At 38.6% G+C, this 19,831-nt stretch overlaps 2 protein-coding genes across 3 annotated transcripts in view; both read right to left on the minus strand.

Moving 5' to 3' along the window:
* Window positions 1–8,327, minus strand: part of msi2a (musashi RNA-binding protein 2a) — a 173,634-nt gene extending 165,307 nt beyond the window's left edge. Inside the window, exons 1-4 of one of the 2 annotated variants that reach the window (XM_056271315.1) lie at window positions 8,146–8,327; window positions 7,856–7,896; window positions 7,480–7,561; window positions 5,913–5,997 (exon numbers count right to left, since the gene is read on the minus strand). In XM_056271315.1, coding sequence (XP_056127290.1) covers window positions 5,913–5,997; window positions 7,480–7,561; window positions 7,856–7,896; window positions 8,146–8,207 — 270 coding nt within the window. In that variant the 5' untranslated portion in view covers window positions 8,208–8,327. The remainder of the gene's footprint in view (window positions 1–5,912; window positions 5,998–7,479; window positions 7,562–7,855; window positions 7,897–8,145) is intronic. The other variant, XM_056271316.1, reaches the window with a different exon arrangement.
* Window positions 8,328–12,257: 3,930 nt separating this feature from the next.
* Window positions 12,258–19,672, minus strand: akap1a (A kinase (PRKA) anchor protein 1a). Its single transcript, XM_056271320.1, has 11 exons — window positions 19,380–19,672; window positions 17,765–18,582; window positions 17,167–17,252; window positions 16,752–16,878; window positions 16,568–16,674; window positions 16,124–16,301; window positions 13,229–13,384; window positions 13,085–13,147; window positions 12,911–12,984; window positions 12,462–12,521; window positions 12,258–12,384 (listed from the first exon to the last, which is right to left on the minus strand). The coding sequence occupies exons 1-11, from the start codon at window positions 19,559–19,561 to the stop codon at window positions 12,322–12,324; spliced, it is 1,914 nt and encodes a 637-aa protein (XP_056127295.1). The 5' UTR covers window positions 19,562–19,672; the 3' UTR covers window positions 12,258–12,321.
* Window positions 19,673–19,831: the final 159 nt, after the last annotated feature.

Genomic DNA, 19,831 nt, shown 5'->3' on the forward strand with positions numbered 1-19,831 from the left:
CAGACGTAGTCAAGAGGAAAAACATAAACAGATCGAAATTGGGCTCTTGCAGGAAATTACTTGTCCATGTTCAGCAAGCCAAAGGCTTTAGATTGTAGCAAAACTCCTAGTGTAGTTTTGAACGTTTGCCTGAGGGCTCTGCAGCATATAAGTGTATCATTACAGACACAGAGGCTTTCTAAATAAAACACACACAGTTTCTTGCTGGATAGAATCTTAGGAGTAATTTTTCTGCCTTGTCTATAATGCATATGTTGCACATTTTAAATATAGATACGTCAATTCACTGTGCTTCTCACGGGGTAATTATTCTCTGAAATGACACTGGTGTCCACTGAGCGCAACCTTTTATTCTCCCAAAATTCCATTTGACTGAGCTGTGATCGTTATCTCCCCAAATCAGGTCAATTAGAGAGATGGATTTTGTAACAGGTATGGAAACCTTCTCTGTGATGAATTTCATGTAGCGATTCGTTTTAACAATTAGCCTGAGGCTTAACCAATTCAACCTCAATTACTCCATAGAAACAAGCCAGTGTGAGCAGAAACAATATTACGCTTTGAATTTCAAATCAGTAGAAATTAGGAGTCTTTTTCCATACAGCCTGAGAGCAAACATCCTATTCTGATAAATGCAAAGATAAATTGAGGAACATTTGTGTGTATACTGGGTCTACAAACAAAACAATCTGATGTCGGTTTTTGAGTTAGGCATTTGCAAATGGTCCAGTTGTCGGATTAGAAATCAATAAGCTGCGTCTATGGGGTTAGGACATTAGAGGTCATAACTTATTAGGCCTATTAGTACAAAAAAACTAAAAAGTATTACCATTCTTGCTGGTACTGGATTTGTCAAAACAAAAGCAAAACCACTGCAGTGCCAGACAAACTAATCACAGACAAAAAAAAAAAATCTTAAAACCTAGTGATAATCTAAACCAAACAGCAGACAGCAGTTATTAAGCCAATATGTAATTTAGACTCGAGCACACATTGTGTAAATAAAGTCCTGTGTATTTCCAGATGAAGCAATTACTGAGCTTCTCCCATCTCAGCAGTAGCAGTTTAATGTGTTAGTAGCCTTTTATTGCTTTCAGATAGTGGTTTACATCTGGTATTAACATCCTTTTTGGCTGATCCTATCACAAGCGGTCAGTGCTACATACAAGTATAAAGAGGCTCAAAGCATTTTGTGTTTGGATTACTAAAACCACTTTAGCTAGAAGTCAACAACTTCCACATTGCATTTGTAAAGTACTCTGAGCTGGTTCCATGCTCAAAATAACCATACAGTCTAGAAGATTTCAGTCACATGAAGCACAGGCAAAGTGCAGTTACATGACTAAAATAATGATGAACGTTCTGCTCAACTGATGAGTTTAAGGTGACATGTAGACTTTCAGCATATTTATTTTTTCTATTTTAGACCTTTGACATCCAAATCACAGGAGATGCATTTAAACGTTCATACCAGGTTTAAATGGCAATCTGCAGGTGTAAAGAGGAAGAGTGAGACTCGTTTCTTACAAAAACAAATCCCCTAAACCAGCTTTCAACCAAAATGTGCCCGTTTCTAAAAATGCCATCTAGGTAGACAACTCAATAATTTGAGACAGAGCCTATGATTTTTCAAATATGCCTGGTAGATCCTCCATCAAAAGTTCATCTTTAAAAAGACATCACTCAAAGTGTTTACTGTTCCTGTACACTGTACAAAACTCAGCGCTGATTGCAGGAGACGAGAGAACAACCCCCCACCGCGATAAAAAGCTCACAGAAATCTGATTTCAGCTGAATACGAGTGACACACAGCACAGCCCTGAAACCTCACTGCCAGTCGTAATTATTCATTACCGTCAGATTTACAGACAGCATCAGACACGCAAGCGTTTCTGGAGCATATAAGACTTGGAGAATGAAGACAGCGTGTGGTGTAGTCGCTCCAGGTGTTCGGCGTAGTTTGTCTGACATTTAAGTTTTTGTTTTTTTCCCCACAAACTAAACATACTAAAGAAATCAACGCACAGTAGAGAAGTGTTATTTTCAGAATGCCAGCACACTGACTGATGTAACTATATATTTCCATTATGAATGTTCACATTTTAAACACTAGGGGTAATTTTGGGAATTTCTTCATTGTTCAGTAGTGAGCTAAGCTAATGCTATAGAAGAATGCAAGTTTACAATATGAAGACATGCAAAGGGAAACATCAAATCCATGTGGGTGGGAAGTGAATGTCCATGAGTCCCAGGTGACTGTGAAAGGAAAGAAAGGGGAGATCCAGAGGTGTCCCTTCAGTTCAGAATGAGATCAGATGAGTTTATAACAGTTATCTTTTAGTTATTTCCCATATAAACAAGGAAAGGACACATTTCGGCTCAGAGCCCTTGAGTGAATGTCAGTCTAAACATCATATACACAGATGCCAAATTCATGTTAACACACAGCGTTGAGTTTTATGGCTGATTCTACTGCTACTGCATATGCAGGACTAAAAGAACAATAAGGATGGGCAAGTTGTTAATTTGTAATGGCCCTGCCAACATTTTCTGCACCTCCTTCACAAATTAGGTGTGCAACGGATCCCAAAACTCAGTTCGAATCATTTATCGTTTTTTGAGTCACAGATTGGTTTAAAAAAAAAAAAATACAAAAAAAAGTTTGGGTGTGGGGTGTTGGCAAACGTAACACTGCTCTCTATTTATTACTTAAAAAACATTATTAAAGACGAGAGAACAGTCAGTAATAAAATAAGAAACACAAATTACAAGCTTATGTAAATACAATATAACAAAGTCTAACAGTAGTATTCAGGTACAGAAAATGTCAAAATTAAATGTTCACTGAATTTAATGAAATATAGATTAATCTTTGTTAAAGCTGTTTTGTTGCTTGATTAATCTTGATGACATAGACAGCAGGGCTGCTGTCCCTTTGACCTGATGCACGAATCCAATAAAATGATACACATCCTATTTCTTTCTCAACCGTTTTGACCAGTGTTCTCAAACTCGCGGCCGGCCCGCGGGGTGATATTTTGTGGCCCCCAACTTGACATTAAAGTTTAATGTTAGTGCGGCCCGTCATTGCGTGTGCTGTGGTTTTTTTGTTTTGTTTTTTGTTTTATCCCTTATGGGCTACCATAGATAGTCTCGTGACCGCTTACGGTGGGTTTGTTGTCATAGACAACCACGAAGTACAAACATACTGCGCCTGGAAAAAATGCTTCAATTATGAGCGCGCTTGCCGCGCGCCTACATTTGAAATAACAAACTTGAGCGCGCAAAATATGTGAACAGGTCCCTTGGCGAGCTACCACCAATCAGGCCACGAGCTTCTGGTAACTCGCGAGCGACGTGTTGGAGACCCCTGCTCTAAAACAATGTGAGAATAATCATTTTGAGCTTGTAATATGTGTCCAACAGGTTGATAAGAAGGTTTGCTTTGATTTGTGCAAAGTCAGTAATTTGCCTGAAACACTATACATGTGTAGAAAGAATTCAATAAGAACGGCAGACATGACTGCAAATATATAATATTTCAAAAGCAATAATTGTTTTTCTAAGTATAATAAAAGGAAATGTGCCTTCCAAAAAAACATTCAATATTATATTGAAAATAAAAAGGACCTGAGCAAGCATATATAAGAATCACAAAGATGTTGTGTATAAGGAAAAGACAAAGAAAGTTTGTAAAATGAACTTCAACTGTCAGAAGGACAGCTCATGAAGAACCAATCATGTACAGAAAGAAATTTTCAAAATCAGAGGAACAGTTCAGAAGAAACATTAACAATAAAGATTGAGAAGATTGGATCAGTTATGCTCCTTTTTTGGAATACTTGAATACTATTTTTTTGTGGAATACTTGATGCGGCCCAGCCTGACCCCGACTCTACCTCCAGCGGCCCCCAGTTAAGTTGAGTTTGAGACCCCTGGTTTAGACATAACCAACCATGTTTACGAGACGGGTATTTTGACATAATTTTGTGTGCGTGTCCGTTCAAGCACAAGGAGATGCAAAAGAGTAGTCAATTCTGTGAAACTCTGCACAAATTGAGTACTCTTTCGCCTCTTCTTGCGCTTAAAGCAAATGACTCACTGCGTCCGAAAACGCATACTGTCCGAGTAGGTACTACATTTGAATTTGAATTTACTTTGCGACCATTAAAAAAAAGTATGTTCTTTATAGTATGAATGTGTAGCCTGGATGCCAGCCGAACTTAGCCCCGCCCACAACATTTGAGGATGGGAAGTTCGGTCTGGACTTGATCCGATGAGAAGCAAGTATGCCCGAACCAGAGCTGTTCGGACCAATCAAATTGTCAGGGCGGGCTTTATACGATGATGGACAGCTGATCAACAAAACGTAACCATTCACGTCACCAAAGAGCGCTTGGGTTAAATTCGTTTACAACAAAGAATGGCTGCCGCTGGAGAATTTAGATGTAGATTTAGCCATCGCGTCTGTTATAGAAGATGTAGACGGCGCATTCATTTTACAAGAAGAACAGAGAATCGCGATCAAGGCATTTGTAGATCGGAAAGATGTTTTTGCCGTCCTTCCTACTGGATTCGGTCTATCCAATTGAGTGCAGAGCCATTTTTTTTCCTGGCTCGGTTGAAACACACCCCATAATCACAGCCCAATGGAGCAGTATCAGACTCACATTCTGCCTAGAATCTGAGTATGACGACATCAGGCTAATGAATGTGGGTAGTTTGAATTAAATTTAGACGTATTATATCCGCCATATTGTTACTGTCATGTGACCTAGCGTCGCTTCACTGCCATTCATAAATTCTCTTCCATGTCTTCATGGGATAGTAAAGTGTCCATCGAATGCGCACTTCAGAATCTCGCCTGAAGTAATAGGCCATCTGGGGACTTTTCGCCTACTGTTCTTCGAATACCATGTATTTTAAGCTTACTAATAGTGCACTGTTTTTCGCATAATATATAGTAGGGAACTATTTGATTTCGGATGCAGCGACGGTCTTTATGAATGGGTCATTGAATCATTGACTCACCCGATTCGTTCAAAAAGACAGATTCATTCATCAACAAAACATGCGCAAGCTCAGCTGTGACTTTGATGAAATAGAGCAAAATCAGACAATATTGTGCCTATGTCACTTAATATTAAATTATTGTTTATTAAACAGTTGTAATAAATCAACAGCACATTTGCAATCGTGCTGATATTTGGGGGAAACCGCAGTCTTGCTCATGTGATATTGAACCATATATATTAGAAATATCAAAAACAAGTTAAGTGGCTGTTGGTCCTTTTAGTAGCACAAAAAACAAAACTCTTATTCAAATTCTGAATGGATTATGTATAGCCTAGAAAGCGCGCAAAGAGTCTCACAAACTTCCGGTATAATCAATGAAGTTGTCTACGCTGCACAATGACCCTCTTATTTGCATTGTCTCTACACTTTGTTTGTTATAATGAGAGGATTCGTGGCCGTGCAGAACTTAGCACGGGACAAAAAGCGTTTTGAGAAGTGCGTGGATTCTGAGGTGCACTCTCTAGCACCCCCGTAGAACCTGGCCTGATCGGGTCAGTAGCACAAGTGCTCCTATAAATTTTTACCCAGTCGAACGCTGTAATTTTCAGAAGCAGATGCGACCGAAATGGTGGCTCTGTAGAGCCCTGTGGCCCTATAGCGATTCCGATCTCTTACACACTGGCCCTAGGCCTTTCCTATTGTTAAGCACTGTTATGCAAGTACATAAAACTCAGTCCACTCAAGCTAAAAAAATGTAATAATGCAGCAGGAAATAAACAGAGATGGGAAAGGAAATGAAAAATTCTGTGGGAAAAACTTCATCTGAATGACATCTGTTTCAATGCACACTTTACATTCTCAGTTACAGAAAATAAACGTTATGAAGTGATACATACTGTCTTGGAGTCTAATTCGTGGTGTGGTTGAGCTAAGACTTTATCTACACTGGAAACATCTGCAAACGTGATGAAGCCAAACCCTCTGTGGAACAAAAACACAAAACACAGTGAAGGTCAGGAGGTAATTTCACAGGAGAGGCAGAAAAATTGTGACAGCAGATAAAGCGCTCTTGTATATTTGTTGATACGCTCAGTGAAGGCAGGGGTGTTGCAATCATTATGACACATTTAGAAATTTCCACTTCATTGTGAGATAATTATAACTATTCAATGCCTTGATATGTCACTGCTACACTTTTCGAATTGTTCCTATGCCCTTGAATAATGCATCACATATAGTATATCCTGGTACAAAATACAATACATTGTCTGAAAATTTTGGCCAGTCTGATATATTTATACAGGGAAAGTGACCCTTTAAGCCACTCAAATCTAAATTTGAAAGATTATTATTATAAATAGAATAGAAAAAGATGTTATACTTATCTGTAATGTAAACATCAGAAACTGACTAAATTAAATTAAAGACACTTTTCATCACCCATTTAACTTTAACCAAACATATTTATTGCTAAAGCAACAAGCTTGTGAGGCCTGATACCCCTGGTGCCTTATATCTGTTTCCCCCCCTCAGTTTAAGTGGTTAAAGTTCATTAATTGTGTTCTGAGCACAGTGGATTCAGTTAATGCTTTTTATAAGAGATTGAATGGGTTCTTAGCCTATGTAGGTTTATTAGGAAGAGGTCAATTGCAGCATTCATAAGAAGCTCAGCTTGACAAAAATACAATTTCCATTAACGAATTATACAGAGTCAGGGCATTTGTTTTTCATTTAATATGGTTACAAACACTTTAATTCATTTCAGTTGTTCTGCTGCATCTACTTTTGAAACCACCACTCCGGTGCTACATATTCAAATACAGATCTTTTCAACTACAGAATATTGCTTTAAAAACATGAAGAAAATAAATAACAGGTTGCATTTGAGTTATTAATCTCCTAATTTTAAAATTATTTTCAATACTGAGCCACTTTCATCACCAGATTCTATAAAAAAAACATCTCAGAACAGCAAAGTTTTTATGCTACTTCTACAGTATCAGATAGAAGCAAAGAATCCTGGATAACTGAACACTCAATTGGCTCCAAACAAAAAGAAAATCAGAAAATTTTGCATTTGCTAAGAAACAATTTCTCTCATGCTTTGACTTTGTATTTCAAAATATAACAAAAATGGGCTTATAAGGCTAGTGGCTTTATTTGGGTCACTTCCCCAATATAGGGATGTAATGGATTCACCGCTGCAGAATTATGAGGAAAAGACTGATATACACATATAATGTGCATTGCCTTGCTCTGTCACATATTTGCAAATGTACTTTGTCTTTTGAAATATAATTTAGAAAATAGGGAATCGCTTTCTAGCAGTACAGTCCTAACTCAATGTCAAATTGCATTATGAATCAGCTTTCTGTCCTGTTCTTCTTGGTCTACCCTTAACGCTTCATAAGACAGCAGAATAGAGACAGCGAAAAACAGAGAAATTGAAGCACGTGTGTTTACCTGGAGCGTTTGGTGGTGGGGTCGCGCATCACCATACATTCTCTGATCTCCCCGAATTTACTGAAATAGTCTCTAAGGCTGTCTGAACACAAACAAAAGGACACAAGAGGGTTACACCGTGTCTACACTTCAAGTGAGCGACGCGATTCTTAAGCTTGCACGCTGCCGTTATAATCAACGAAGGTCGCGCGCTTCACACTTCGTTGATTATGATGAGAGCGTTTAAGTTTTGTCGCGTCGCTCGCTTTAGTGTCAGATGACTGAAAATCACAATAACCTTGTGCGCAGTGACACACATACACACAATCAGCTTCCAAAGCGTGCGATGGATAAATATGACGCAAAACAACTCCAAAACAGAATAAATTATCCTTACCTGGTGAGGTTTGCCAGCTGAGGCCACCGATAAACATTTTACTGTAAGGAGAAAAAATGGTATAAGTGACTCCAGATGTCAAAACGGCCATTTTCCTTGTAAATAACTCATAAAGAGCGAGCTACGAACAGCTTGAGCTGTGTACCGGCTGAAATGAGCCTTAGATATGACCTGTCAATTAAAACATCAGCAGAACTGCGCGAGGAAGGACATGCGCTCGCTCGCGCTGAAAACAGAATCAAACTCCAAACACACACAAGGGCGCGCGCGCACTTGTCCTGTCTTCTTACCCCGGGTCGTGTAGCGAATCACTCGGGCTTCCAGAGGTGACTTGACTCGCGTCCGCTTCCATAGCTCAAAGCCCAACCAACTCCAAACACACGCATACACACACACACGGGCACTGCAGCCCCAGCTCAAGGAATATTACCGAACCGGGAGCGCTAGCGTCACACGTGGGATCAGCGCGCGCTCCCGCCCCTCTCAGCAGGGGGCGTGACTGAGAGCATCAGCCAACCAATCCGGCGGGGATGTGTGCCTACCTATCTATGGAAACCACGCCCCCTGTTGGTTAGCAGCGTTTGACAGGAACCACGAGAGTGCATTCAGTTCTTCAGTAGGCTCTTTAAACCCTATAAAGTTTACATTTGCGCCACCTTTTGAATAAATACAACCAAGAGGCTTTCTGGAAAAGAAAACGAGTATTTAAAACTAAAATGAAGCACAATAGTTCACAAAATTGAACAACAATCTAGTATTTTCTTGGTGGCACTAGGCCTATAGCATATTATGTCATGTTTGTCATTTTGGTTCGACAACTTATTATTAGTGGAAATGTCATAAATCCCCACAAAATTAATAAGGGAATGTACATAGTGCACAGAGATAAATACAATTTAAATGATCAAATTTGTTTTGGAATTCTATTTTTTCTCTTAAAAGTAATTTCATTCTGTTGGCACCTTTCAGCACTGAGCTTGGTTATTGTTAACTATCAATAAAACCATAAAAAAAAAACATTTTCATTAGGCTACTTATATCATAATAATCATTAGCTAAAATAAAATAAAATATAAAAAGATTTAACTTTATTTAATTTCAGCTTGTTACCAAGGTGACATTTCTCCTTTTCATTTAGTTTAAATAAACTAAATAAACTAAAACCTAATAAAAAAACTATATAGACATTAAAAAAACGTAAACTAATAAAAAAGACAATAACACACAACAAAATTACAATGAAAAAAAGGGAAAAAAAATACTATATAATAGTATATCAATAATACTAAAATAACACTGGAGCTTATACTGTATAAAACACGGAATATATGTGCATGTCTGTTTTTCTATGGTGGGGACTTTCCAGTTATTTTGTTTTTATACTGAGCTGATAATATTGTTTATCCCTAAACATAACCCTAAGACATCATTTGGTATGTATGTTAATTTTCCTGGAGGGTTCTGACACCCCCACACATTCAGGCAATGTATTTCTGAGCCTTTCTCCGCTTCACTTTGCTGAGTGAGCATGCAGAATGGATAGATCAGTGTTAGTGTGACATCTGCTGACTTCATTGATATGGAAATGCTCAAATAGGACGTTTATCAAATGACTGCAGCTCTAGTTTCACAGAACCAGATTACTGTTGAAAACAAGAGCATTGCTTCTCCCACTGTGGCCAAATAAGAACTCTTGAACCAGACAATAATTTCTTAACTCACTTAAACACAACGGGTCATTCATAGATCACGCTGCTTATGTTCTAATAAACTTTCTCAAACCCATTCCAGTCCCGAAAAGCAGACATAAATTGATGTTCAAACTCTGATATTTGATATTACAATGACTTCTGCTGGTAAAGGGGACATTGAAGAGAGTTTTTTGATATTTGGAGTCAAGAGTATTTTTCTGTATCAAGGAAAAGGAACTGCATCAAGTTATATGAGTCCAATCTGTGAGGGAGACCCACAGTCACAGCGGCATCTGTGTTTGATTAATGAGTGGATCTTCTACTTACTGAAAGTCTCATTTTTTAATGCTGTGCATCTGTTAGCTGCCTAACAGATCACTGCGCCTCTTTAGGATAATATGCATTCATCAGGGCACGCTGGGAAATGAGAGAATTTTCTGCTTAGAGAAATAGAAATCTCAAAGTTAAGACTGGAGAATGATACATGCAACAGTATCAGCTGTGGCATTCAGATTCCTCAGAGCAAACCAATCAGACCCCCTGCGGCAGGCAGATATGAGAGCAGGGCCAAATACAGGGGCTTTTCTGCATGTTTATTGAAGAATGTCACCACTCACTTTAAATATTCAGCCCATTTCAGCACACTTTCCCATGATATTTCATGCAAATTATTGCAATAGAAGTCACCTTTTCTCTACAATGTGCTTTGCTGCGGGATCTTTCACATGGCTGCACAGTCAGCTAGATCCGTTTCTCTGTTGAGCACCACAGGGATAGTCGGGATAGTGTTTATTTTTAGAACCAAGGATATAAATTGATAAATTCTTACAAATAGTGTGTGAAAAAAAAAAAAATATATATATTTACTTCATATGTAGGCCTATATGCATGCTGATCACATCTAATGACTCTACTTGTGTGGTAAATAAATACACACGATATATATATATATATATATATATATATATATATATATATATATATATATATATATATATATATATATATATATCTATGCTGTGTGTGTGCATATATATATATATATATGCACACACACCCACATTTTTCTGCTGCATAATGTATTTACCAGACTAGTAGTCGTTAGTGATCAACCTGCATATAGATATGCAATATATATATATAAAAAAAGTAAATATACATTTAGATTCTTTCCACAATATTTGTTAGACGAATATTATCGATTTATAATATTGCTTTAAAAATAAACACTATCCCGACCACCTACTCAAAAACCAGCCATTCAAAGCTTTACACTGAGTGACATCTGTTGGCCAGAAGTAGCAGGTGCACGTAATTTGTTCTTAGACAGCCAGAGTATGGATTTCTTAAACTCCTTTTAACTATTAGGGAAATTTTACAACATTTTGAAGAAATCAGACATGGTTTAAAATGGGTGCCAGCTCCTGGAGGGCCACATTCAGTTCAGCTCCAATCCCAATTAAACACACCTGAACAAGCTCATCCAAGGTCTGCATCCGAAGTCCCATACTTCCCTACTATATAGTACATGAAAAAAAGAAATATGTCTGAATTCACAGTACTCAGAAAAGAGTTGGCAAAAAGTACCTGGATGACCCATTTCTTCCAGTGAGAATCTGAAGTGTGCATACGACATTTTACAATCCCATGAGGCCACAAGAGAGGATTTAGGTACCTGCTCAAGGGAGTATGCGATTTCGGACGCAGCCAATGTCTTACTATAGCAGAAACTTCCAGGCAGGTGTGTTGAGGCAAGTTAGAGCTAAACTCTGCAGAGTGGCCCTTCACGGTTTAAAACAACAGACATTATTGCTCTGGACTGGAACTTAATAATTAATTACTTACAAAAAGATGAATGTACTAATACAAATTAGCCTCCCTTGTTATTAAAAATGGGAAGTAAACCATGCATTAAAAGATGATATGGAGCCGAATATCCTTCTTTCCCCAGCAACTCTGAGGTGACACTGAAATACTCAAGCAGCAAACACAAAGTTAACCTTATCTATCAAAATCTGTTATGCAGGTTCTTAAGGGCAGTACTAAAAGAAAAGGATTTTTTGGTTGTTTTAAAAAAAAAAAAAGCTAAACAATTTTCAGATCCTAGAAGTGGTTTGTAAACTTTTAAGCTGCATATTGATTTAAATGTAAGGCAAAGTCAGCATCAGCACAAGGAAGAGTAAAAAGCACAGCATGTTTGTGATACCCACAGACCTTTTACTCAGTGAGATGTTTTGGCAGCGTCAGTGTGAGAGTACAGAGCAGTGAACCGTACAAGTTCATTTCAGCAGGGTTTCATGATGCTCTTCACTGCCGCAGTTCTTTAATGCTTTACAGTCAAAGAGCCCCACACTGCCCCCACCCTTATCTTACAGAAAGAAAACAAAATACAAAGACCAAGAAAAGAACAAATATTTGTAAATTACTACAAAATAAAATCTACATAATTCATTATCAAAATACCTGAGCACAACACAATCTTTCAAACCATCAGCATTCAAGAGACAATCTTAGAAAACAGTACAATATTAGCAACTGTTCACATAAGCAGCTGGTTTACCATATCACATTTACTCTGCAATGCATTCTGGAAAAATAACTTAATTCAATTATCCTTTAAATAACAAAAAATAGCATAATATTAACCTTTAAAGACTAACATTTAAAGAGAATGTTTCAAAAATCAAACAAAATCACCATACAAAAAAAAAAAAGTGGAAATCAATGTACTGTGCGAAATGGAGTTCAGGAGAGGATAAGCGAAAAGCTGCGACATCACTGTGTCTCAAACCAGGTGCAAAACCCTTGTTCAGCCAGTAATCTGTTCAGCAGAACCACCTGCAGACACACAGAGCACACACACAAGTTAAAGCTGAAATGTAAGGATCTAGTAAAGAAAAATTAGCCATACACACCTCAACTTCCATCTGTTTCCACATGTGCACCAGAGGAAGGCCGTCTTGACTGCCTGTCACCTGACCAAAGACAACAACATCTGTCACGTTCAAAATTCTTCCAACAACAACAAAAAAGTTCCTCTGAGCTGTTTTTGATCGTCCAGTGCAGTTTCTCAAACTGTCAACTGTGACTTGATGAAAAGCAATTCAATTTTAAATATTGTATTTGTTAACCTGTATGTCATGTGACCATAAATTGACCGTGGAGATGCGAATGTGTTGTTATTAAATAACTAAAACTTAATCGCTAGGGGTATTTCAAGTAAATTTTTATCTCAAACGGGTTCAGCTGACAAAAAAGTTTGAGAATCCGCTGCCAAGTGAAATGATACAATACAGTGGAAATAATCTATATACAGTATTATACAGGAATAACTGACAGGAAAAATGTGTTTGTTTGTTATAACCTTGATGATTAAGGCCATATTTGCAGTTAATTCCTCCAGTGCTGCTCTGGCCTCCAGGGAAAACTCCTCCTCTCCTTTCAAAGCAAATAAATTGCTTTCATTTTTATCATAATTCAGTATTTATGATTTGATATCCATGAGCAGCAGCACATCAAAGAAAGTAACATGTTTTACCTGGCAAAGGCGTGATATTGTCTAACAGAACCTCTGCTGCCTGGAACGGTAATGTCACAAAGTCTGACCTGTGAAAACAAAATCTTCAAATATCAGATTCAGATCAACAATCACAGACAAAGGATCAAACCAAACTTGAGCCACCTGACCTGATCTGCCTGAGGGTGGCGCTGTTCACGGTGTCATAACCTCCATTATCTACATATCTGATATGAGCCATACCAGACTCAATGCAGTACTGGATGACCTGGGCTCTCTGCCAGCCACTTCCTGTTACTGGAGCGGCACAGACCACCCCCCCTAACAGAGAAAGACAGAAAATAGACTTCCTCAACTAGATGACAACAAGCAATTCTAATTATTTTGGGAGATGATCACACTGCCTTCATAACCCCTCATTATAATTGATCTTGCCACAGTTTGAGCAACAATTCATTACATACAGCACATTTACTATCATCGATGCTGTGTGTGTATGTGTGTGTGTGTGTTGATTTGGCTATACATGTAATGGCCAAATGTCCTCATATATAAATGTCCTTATATAGTGAAATATGACAACCATAAAAAGTTGGGCAAAACATGTTTATATTTAAATCTAGTGTACATGTTTCTGTGAGGGTTGTGTTTAAGGGTAAGGCGATAGAAATATCATTAACCTGATATAAAATCAATGGAAGTTATGCATTGTCCTCACTGATATAGTGAAACAAAACACACGTGTGTGTATATATTGTGCATACATACACAACTTTAAAGGAATTAATGATACGACTGGAGTAATGGCATCTGAAAATTCAGCTCCATCACAGGAATAAATGACATTTAAAAATATATTAACAAAGAAAACAGTTGTTTTAAATCGTATTAATAGTTCACAATATAACTGTTTTTAATACAAATTAATTTAAATAGAGCTTTGGTGAGAAAAAGTTTAGTTTAGTTTATTTAAGAGTTTGACAAGGCAGGATATTGAAGGACAAAACCCTGAAATGTATCAAACAGAACACATACTCAAGACAACCGTATATACCTAATTAAAAAGTTAAAAATAAAAATAAAAAAAGAAGAAAAAAAAAACAGAAGGAGTAAAACAGATGCATACAAAAACCTGAAATCAGGCTTCATACAAGCAGAACCTGCAAGTTATTTATAAAACAGTTTAAGAGCACGTGGAATAAAAGAAAGTTCATGTCTTTTTGATTTACTCCTGGGCACAATAAGTTCTCTACGCTGCCGTAGTAGGTAAGTAGGTGTTGGAGCCACAGACAGGAAACAATGCAGTGGTGATGAACGGTCCTTGAGTAGTTTTGTAAAAGTACGTATAGTGGCCTCGTCCCGCCTCTCACTCAGTGATGGGAGAGAAGAAGTTGGAACACCTATTATCTGACAGCAACGTTTTTGGACCCTTTCTAACTCATCAGAGAGACCTTTTGGTAGTCCACCCCATACTGGACTAGCGTACTCAAGAACCGGCCGTATAAATGTCAAATATATTTTCATTAAAACATCACATGGGAGACCCGCGTTTTTAGCAACACAGAGATAGTGGATTCTAGGACGCACCTTCGAAATCATGTACTTAATGTGTGCGCCCCACGACAGATCAGAAGAAATTTGAACTCCAAGTAGTTTAAAGGTGGAAACTCTGCTAATTAGATGTCCTGATATTACAGGAGAGGAAGGGCAGGGAATGTTTTTGTCTTTCCTGGCGCTAATGACCATGTCCACTGTCTTACCTCCATTCATTGCCAATGAAAATTCATGTCCCCATTCCGCCACTGAATCCAAGGCCTTCTGTGTTAACCCTGGTAAGGATCCCATTAAAAGTTCAGTGATTGTTAAATCATCAGCATATTTCACCGGAATTACTGAAGGAGGCAGGCGGGAATCCAAGCTGTTTATGGAGATTACAAAAAGCAGAGGGGATAGAAGTCCCCCCTGGGGAACACCAGCTGAAATTGGGTAGGAGTTAGACACACAGGAGCCCCACTTCACCTTTTGCTCTCTGTTACTTAGATAGCTCCTTACGCTGAGCCAAAGTGGACGTCTGACATTCATGTCAGCTAAAGCATTAAGCAGTTGACAATGATCAACTGTGTCAAAAGCTCGAGTAAAATCAACAAAAACGGCATGAATGTCCAATTTAGGATTGCTATTATTAAGTGCTTCATGCCAGTGTTGCAGAATATGAATCAGTGCAGTGTCAGTGGATCTGTTTGCCATGAAGCCATGTGTTGATGGTTGAATTTTAGCAACTGTATCCTCCAAAATGGCATCTCTGAGGATTCCTTCATACACTTTTCCAACACAGGTGAGTAGTGAAATCTGCCTATAATCTGTTGGAAAACTGGGCTTTGTTTTTTTGGGGAACAGCCTTGACCATAGCCTCCTTCCATTGTTTTGGAAAAATATTATTTTGCAAGCACATGTTAAAGATATCACATAGTACCGGTGCCAGCTCCTCATGAAAGGTCTTTAACATCCAAGGAGGGATGCCGTCAGGACCAAAAAGAGAATTATTTCAATACGGTCTAAAAAGCGTCCCAGGATAGACGTCAAGAAGTTGGTCACTACATAATTCCCATACTTGTGTCATTTCCTAGTGTTTTAATTTACTAATATTCTAAAAATCTGAAAGTCATTCCAGTAAAGCTATGCTGGTTCTAAAAGAGAGATAAAAGCAAAGGAAGACAACGATAAAAAATAAAAGACAAGCTAACAAGAATAAAGACTAAACTATGGTGGAGACAGATGTTGCGTTGTTCCTAGCTAAATTAATAAACGTCAATGTGAATATAAAACATTTACCCCCTGTTTCACAGACAAGACTTAAACCTAGTCTCAGACTAAAATGCATGTTTGAGCTTTTTTAACTAAAAGCAACTATACCATATATATGCAACAGCACCATTGTTTTTTTTCTAAAGCAAATTTATAAAAGCCCTAATTGAACTTAGGCCTAATCCTGGCTTAATCTGAGCCCTGTCTGTGAAACCCAACATGGAGATCTGTGTGTTTGAGTAGGGGTCTATATACCTTCGACAGGGGTGGGCAGGCTGGGACATCCCGGCTGAGAGTAGCAGAGCTGCATGTGCTGAATGAGGGTGGGAAGGGCCTGATAAGATGGATGCTTGTGCTGCTGAACGAACAGGTGAAGACCCGCCTCCATCTGCGACACGATCACCTCCACAAACACATCCTGAGGCAGCAGCAGCTACAGAGACAACAGAACAACACACACAAGGCATACATTAAGATTTACCACCTCAAAACACACCATGTCAGGATATTTGATGTTGCTGGCGTCAAACTTGGTGTGATGTGTCTTAAGGCACATATTCTCCACTTAAATTTCAGTCTGTTCCTCACACAGAATTTGGAATATACAAAACGGAGCCTCACACAAAACTTGAAATATAGCACATTAATCATAAGAACTTTTTATGATGCTCATGATGTCAAGATTTTAAGAGTCCTCACCCAGGATGTGATAGGCAGGCAGGGCAGAGGGATACAATTACTCAGATCCAGATCTTTAAACTTCTTCCTGATGAGCGAGAGAGCATCATCCACCTGCTGCTGTGAGCCTGGACGAACACAAACACATGAATTCAGCGCTAGGCTTTAGCACTGATTAGGTAGCCATCATCATGGGAAAACTCACCATGGATGTGGCAGATCTGAATCTCCTGAGTGAACGGCAGGGTGGAGACGTAGATCTTTGCTCCAGAGCTCTGCTTGAGGAAGTTCACGAATTTTCCCTGCTTCCCGATCAATCGACCAACCAGATGCTGCAATGACAGTTTTAAATCTAGGACAATTCTTCCTCATACAGAAAACTAGTCTTCCTGTCACTCTCCTTATATCAGCAATACAATCCTCAATGGACAAACACACACAGTATAAAGGTCTTCATATGTCCTGTAACTTGAGCTCTTCTGTAGAGAGTCTAGTACTTCAAGATCACGTATCTTTTCTCTGCTGTGGTGCATCTCCGAACACGTTCATACACAAATGTAATAAATGGGCTAATGTTCCATCAATATCAGCATGTGGGAGTGTCTGTGTGTGGGACTCACCGCTGGCACCTCTATGTCCCAAAGAATGATGGGCTGGGCCGGAGGAGTATCGGCACTAATGCAGCTTAAACCCATATCACCTGAACCTGGAGACAAGATCCATATGAATGTAACACACTGAGATATTTTTACTGCTTTGTGATTGAAGCATCTGTCTGACTTAAATATATGTATTTTGTATCTTTCTTTCTTTTTTCTTTTTTTTTACAGATAGCTGTAACAGGCAAATAAATATATCAAAAAGTTGGTCAAAAGTTTGGAATCAATAAAATCTTTAAATGTATCTTATGTTTATCAAGGCTGCATTCATTTGATTAAAAAAAAACACAGTAAAAACAGTACTATTGTGAAACATTGTTACAATTTAAAATAACTGTTTCAGTATATTCCTGTGATGGCAAAGCTGAAATTTTTAGTATCATTACTCTAGTCTTCAGTCTCAAATGATCCTTCAGAAATCATTCTAATATGCTGATTTGCTGCTCAAGAGATATTTATTACTATATTGAAAACTGTTTTTGCTGCTTAAGTTAATTCATTTCACAATGATCAAACAGGAGCAGAATTTCATGAGTTTGAAAGTAAATGTCTCACGTACCTCTCCACGCCTCCTCTTCTTCCTCTGCTACACCGTGGATGCTGGGAATCATTTTGTCCTCAATGCGGACTATGTCAGCTTCTGTGGGGGTCATCGAAAAGCCTCTGCCCTCCTCAGACAGCTCTGCACCGGATGCATCCTCTGAGAAGCAAGAACCACATCCAGAATCATCTCCAACAGAAGCTCCTAAATGGCTGAGTAGTTTCTCCCTGAATGAGACGGCGTCCTGAAGATATACGTCACCGCTGATGCTTTGCTGCTGAAATGGTTTTTGAGCAGCAGACTGAAATTCAGCCTCCAGAGGTTTTGAAACACTGGCAAGCTCATGTGGATCAATGGGTTCCTGGTTTTTCCAGTCCTCTGCCGCAGCTTCTATGATCTCTTGGACCAGAGCAGAACTGATCTTTTCCAAGTTCTCTGGGTTCAAGCCTCTATCAGTGGAGAAATCAGACAGGCTGCTGCTATCATGACTGTCAAAGTGGACAGAACCTGGCTGTTTCCCCGTTGAAGATTGAGAGTCGTTGGAAAGGCATTTTGAAGAGAGACAAACCAGATCAGACTCAAGCCCAGAGTCATCTTCACTAACTTCTCTGCAGTCTGGATGACCTTCACCAGCAATGTTGTCCTTTTCTTGCCCAGTTTGGAGAGTCTCAGGGAAACGAACAGATACTTCTCCTTCTGGCTCAGGTCGAACTCCCTTGGTGAGGCCTGTTACGGGGGAGGTGCAGGTAAGTTTGCACATGTCGAGAACTGGTGAAGAATCTGTGAAGTTGCTGATTTCAGAGGATCCTGAGATGTTGTGGTCCATTTTTAGGTCACTGTAAGAGAAGAAAAATAATCAGTCCAGTTTCTGTCTTCACTCTGGAAAAAGCAAATCTGTCCATTCTCTGAAGGTGACTTACTTTGACAGGTCAAAATACATTTCAGGATAACTTGGCATAAACCAAGATTTTCCATTCTTCAACAATGGAAACATTAGTCACACTGCTTAAAGGATGATTTAGACCAGAGGTTTTGAAATATTTTGCTGTAAAAGACCCACGGATATAATCCCTTTCCACAATAAAAAGGCAGCTACTGTATATGAACAAAATGAAGAATCTGCTTCCAAAATTAAATACTTTTTATTTTTTTATTAAGTTGACAGCATATTTGAGATGATCATTTTCTATGCTAAACATGTAGCTGTTTTGGAATAATGTGTATTGTAAATAATGCTAAAATAAACTGAAATTGGAAAAATACAATGAAATAATCATAATTAATTTCAGGCTATAGTCTTCAGAAAGCAAAATTAAATGTTACTATTCAATTTGTATAACAAAAATATGATGTTAAATATATTTCATTAATATCTTAGGGCAACATTCCCTAAAAATATATTTTGTAAAAAATTGTAATAATCTCAACATTTGCAGACATTGGACCACTTGTTGTAACCTCTTGGGGGTCCCTGGAGCCCTGGAGTTTGGTTTAAAGCTCAAATAACATATATTTGTAGAGAAGAATTAATATTAGAAGATATTATCACTTATTTTATCACTTAAAACTGTGGCTAATCAAGTCACAACCTTAAAAAAAACAGGACTCAAGTCATAAATGCTCTGCTACTGACCTTTCACCCAAAATACTGGAGTCAGCAGGAGAGGAGTGAACAGATCTGCTTCTGTCCGAAAAACACACCTCCTCTTCAGTCCAGAGAGGAGCTGTCGTCCTCCTCCTCCTAAAGCTGTACCAGCACCAGCCTAGCAGAGTCAACACAGAGACGGAGGCCAGCGGCCTAAACGACAGCAACATCCTCTTTCCACAGATCCCACTGAGAGAGAGAGAGAGAGAGGGGAGAGAGAGGTCAGCTACATCTAATAACCATCCCTAGTCTTGGGTGGCATTAGTCTGTAAGGAGAGACGTCTGAGCTCAGAGGGGGAGTGAGTCTTGACACCAACCCTTCTCCAATAGAAGACTGAACCAGAGCAATCTCATTACCAGCTCAAATATCCCAGTAACACACAAACACATGCGGCCCTCTTAAATACAGCTGTCACCATGACATTCACCAAACTTCTTAT

Source organism: Rhinichthys klamathensis, unplaced genomic scaffold, assembly GCF_029890125.1.
Source record: "Rhinichthys klamathensis goyatoka isolate OS25496 unplaced genomic scaffold, OSU_Roscu_1.1 h1tg000314l_1, whole genome shotgun sequence".
Lineage (NCBI taxonomy): Eukaryota > Metazoa > Chordata > Actinopteri > Cypriniformes > Leuciscidae > Rhinichthys > Rhinichthys klamathensis.

Coding starts and splice junctions, on each gene's coding strand:
- akap1a (XM_056271320.1), bottom strand. CDS start 19,561: ATGTTGCTGTCGTTTAGGCCGCTGGCCTCCGTCTCTGTGTTGACTCTG. Junction 17,253..17,764: donor AGAAGAGGAGGCGTGGAGAG/GTACGTGAGACA, acceptor TCTTGTCTCCAG/GTTCAGGTGATATGGGTTTA. Junction 12,522..12,910: donor ATATGGCCTTAATCATCAAG/GTTATAACAAAC, acceptor GTCTTTGGTCAG/GTGACAGGCAGTCAAGACGG.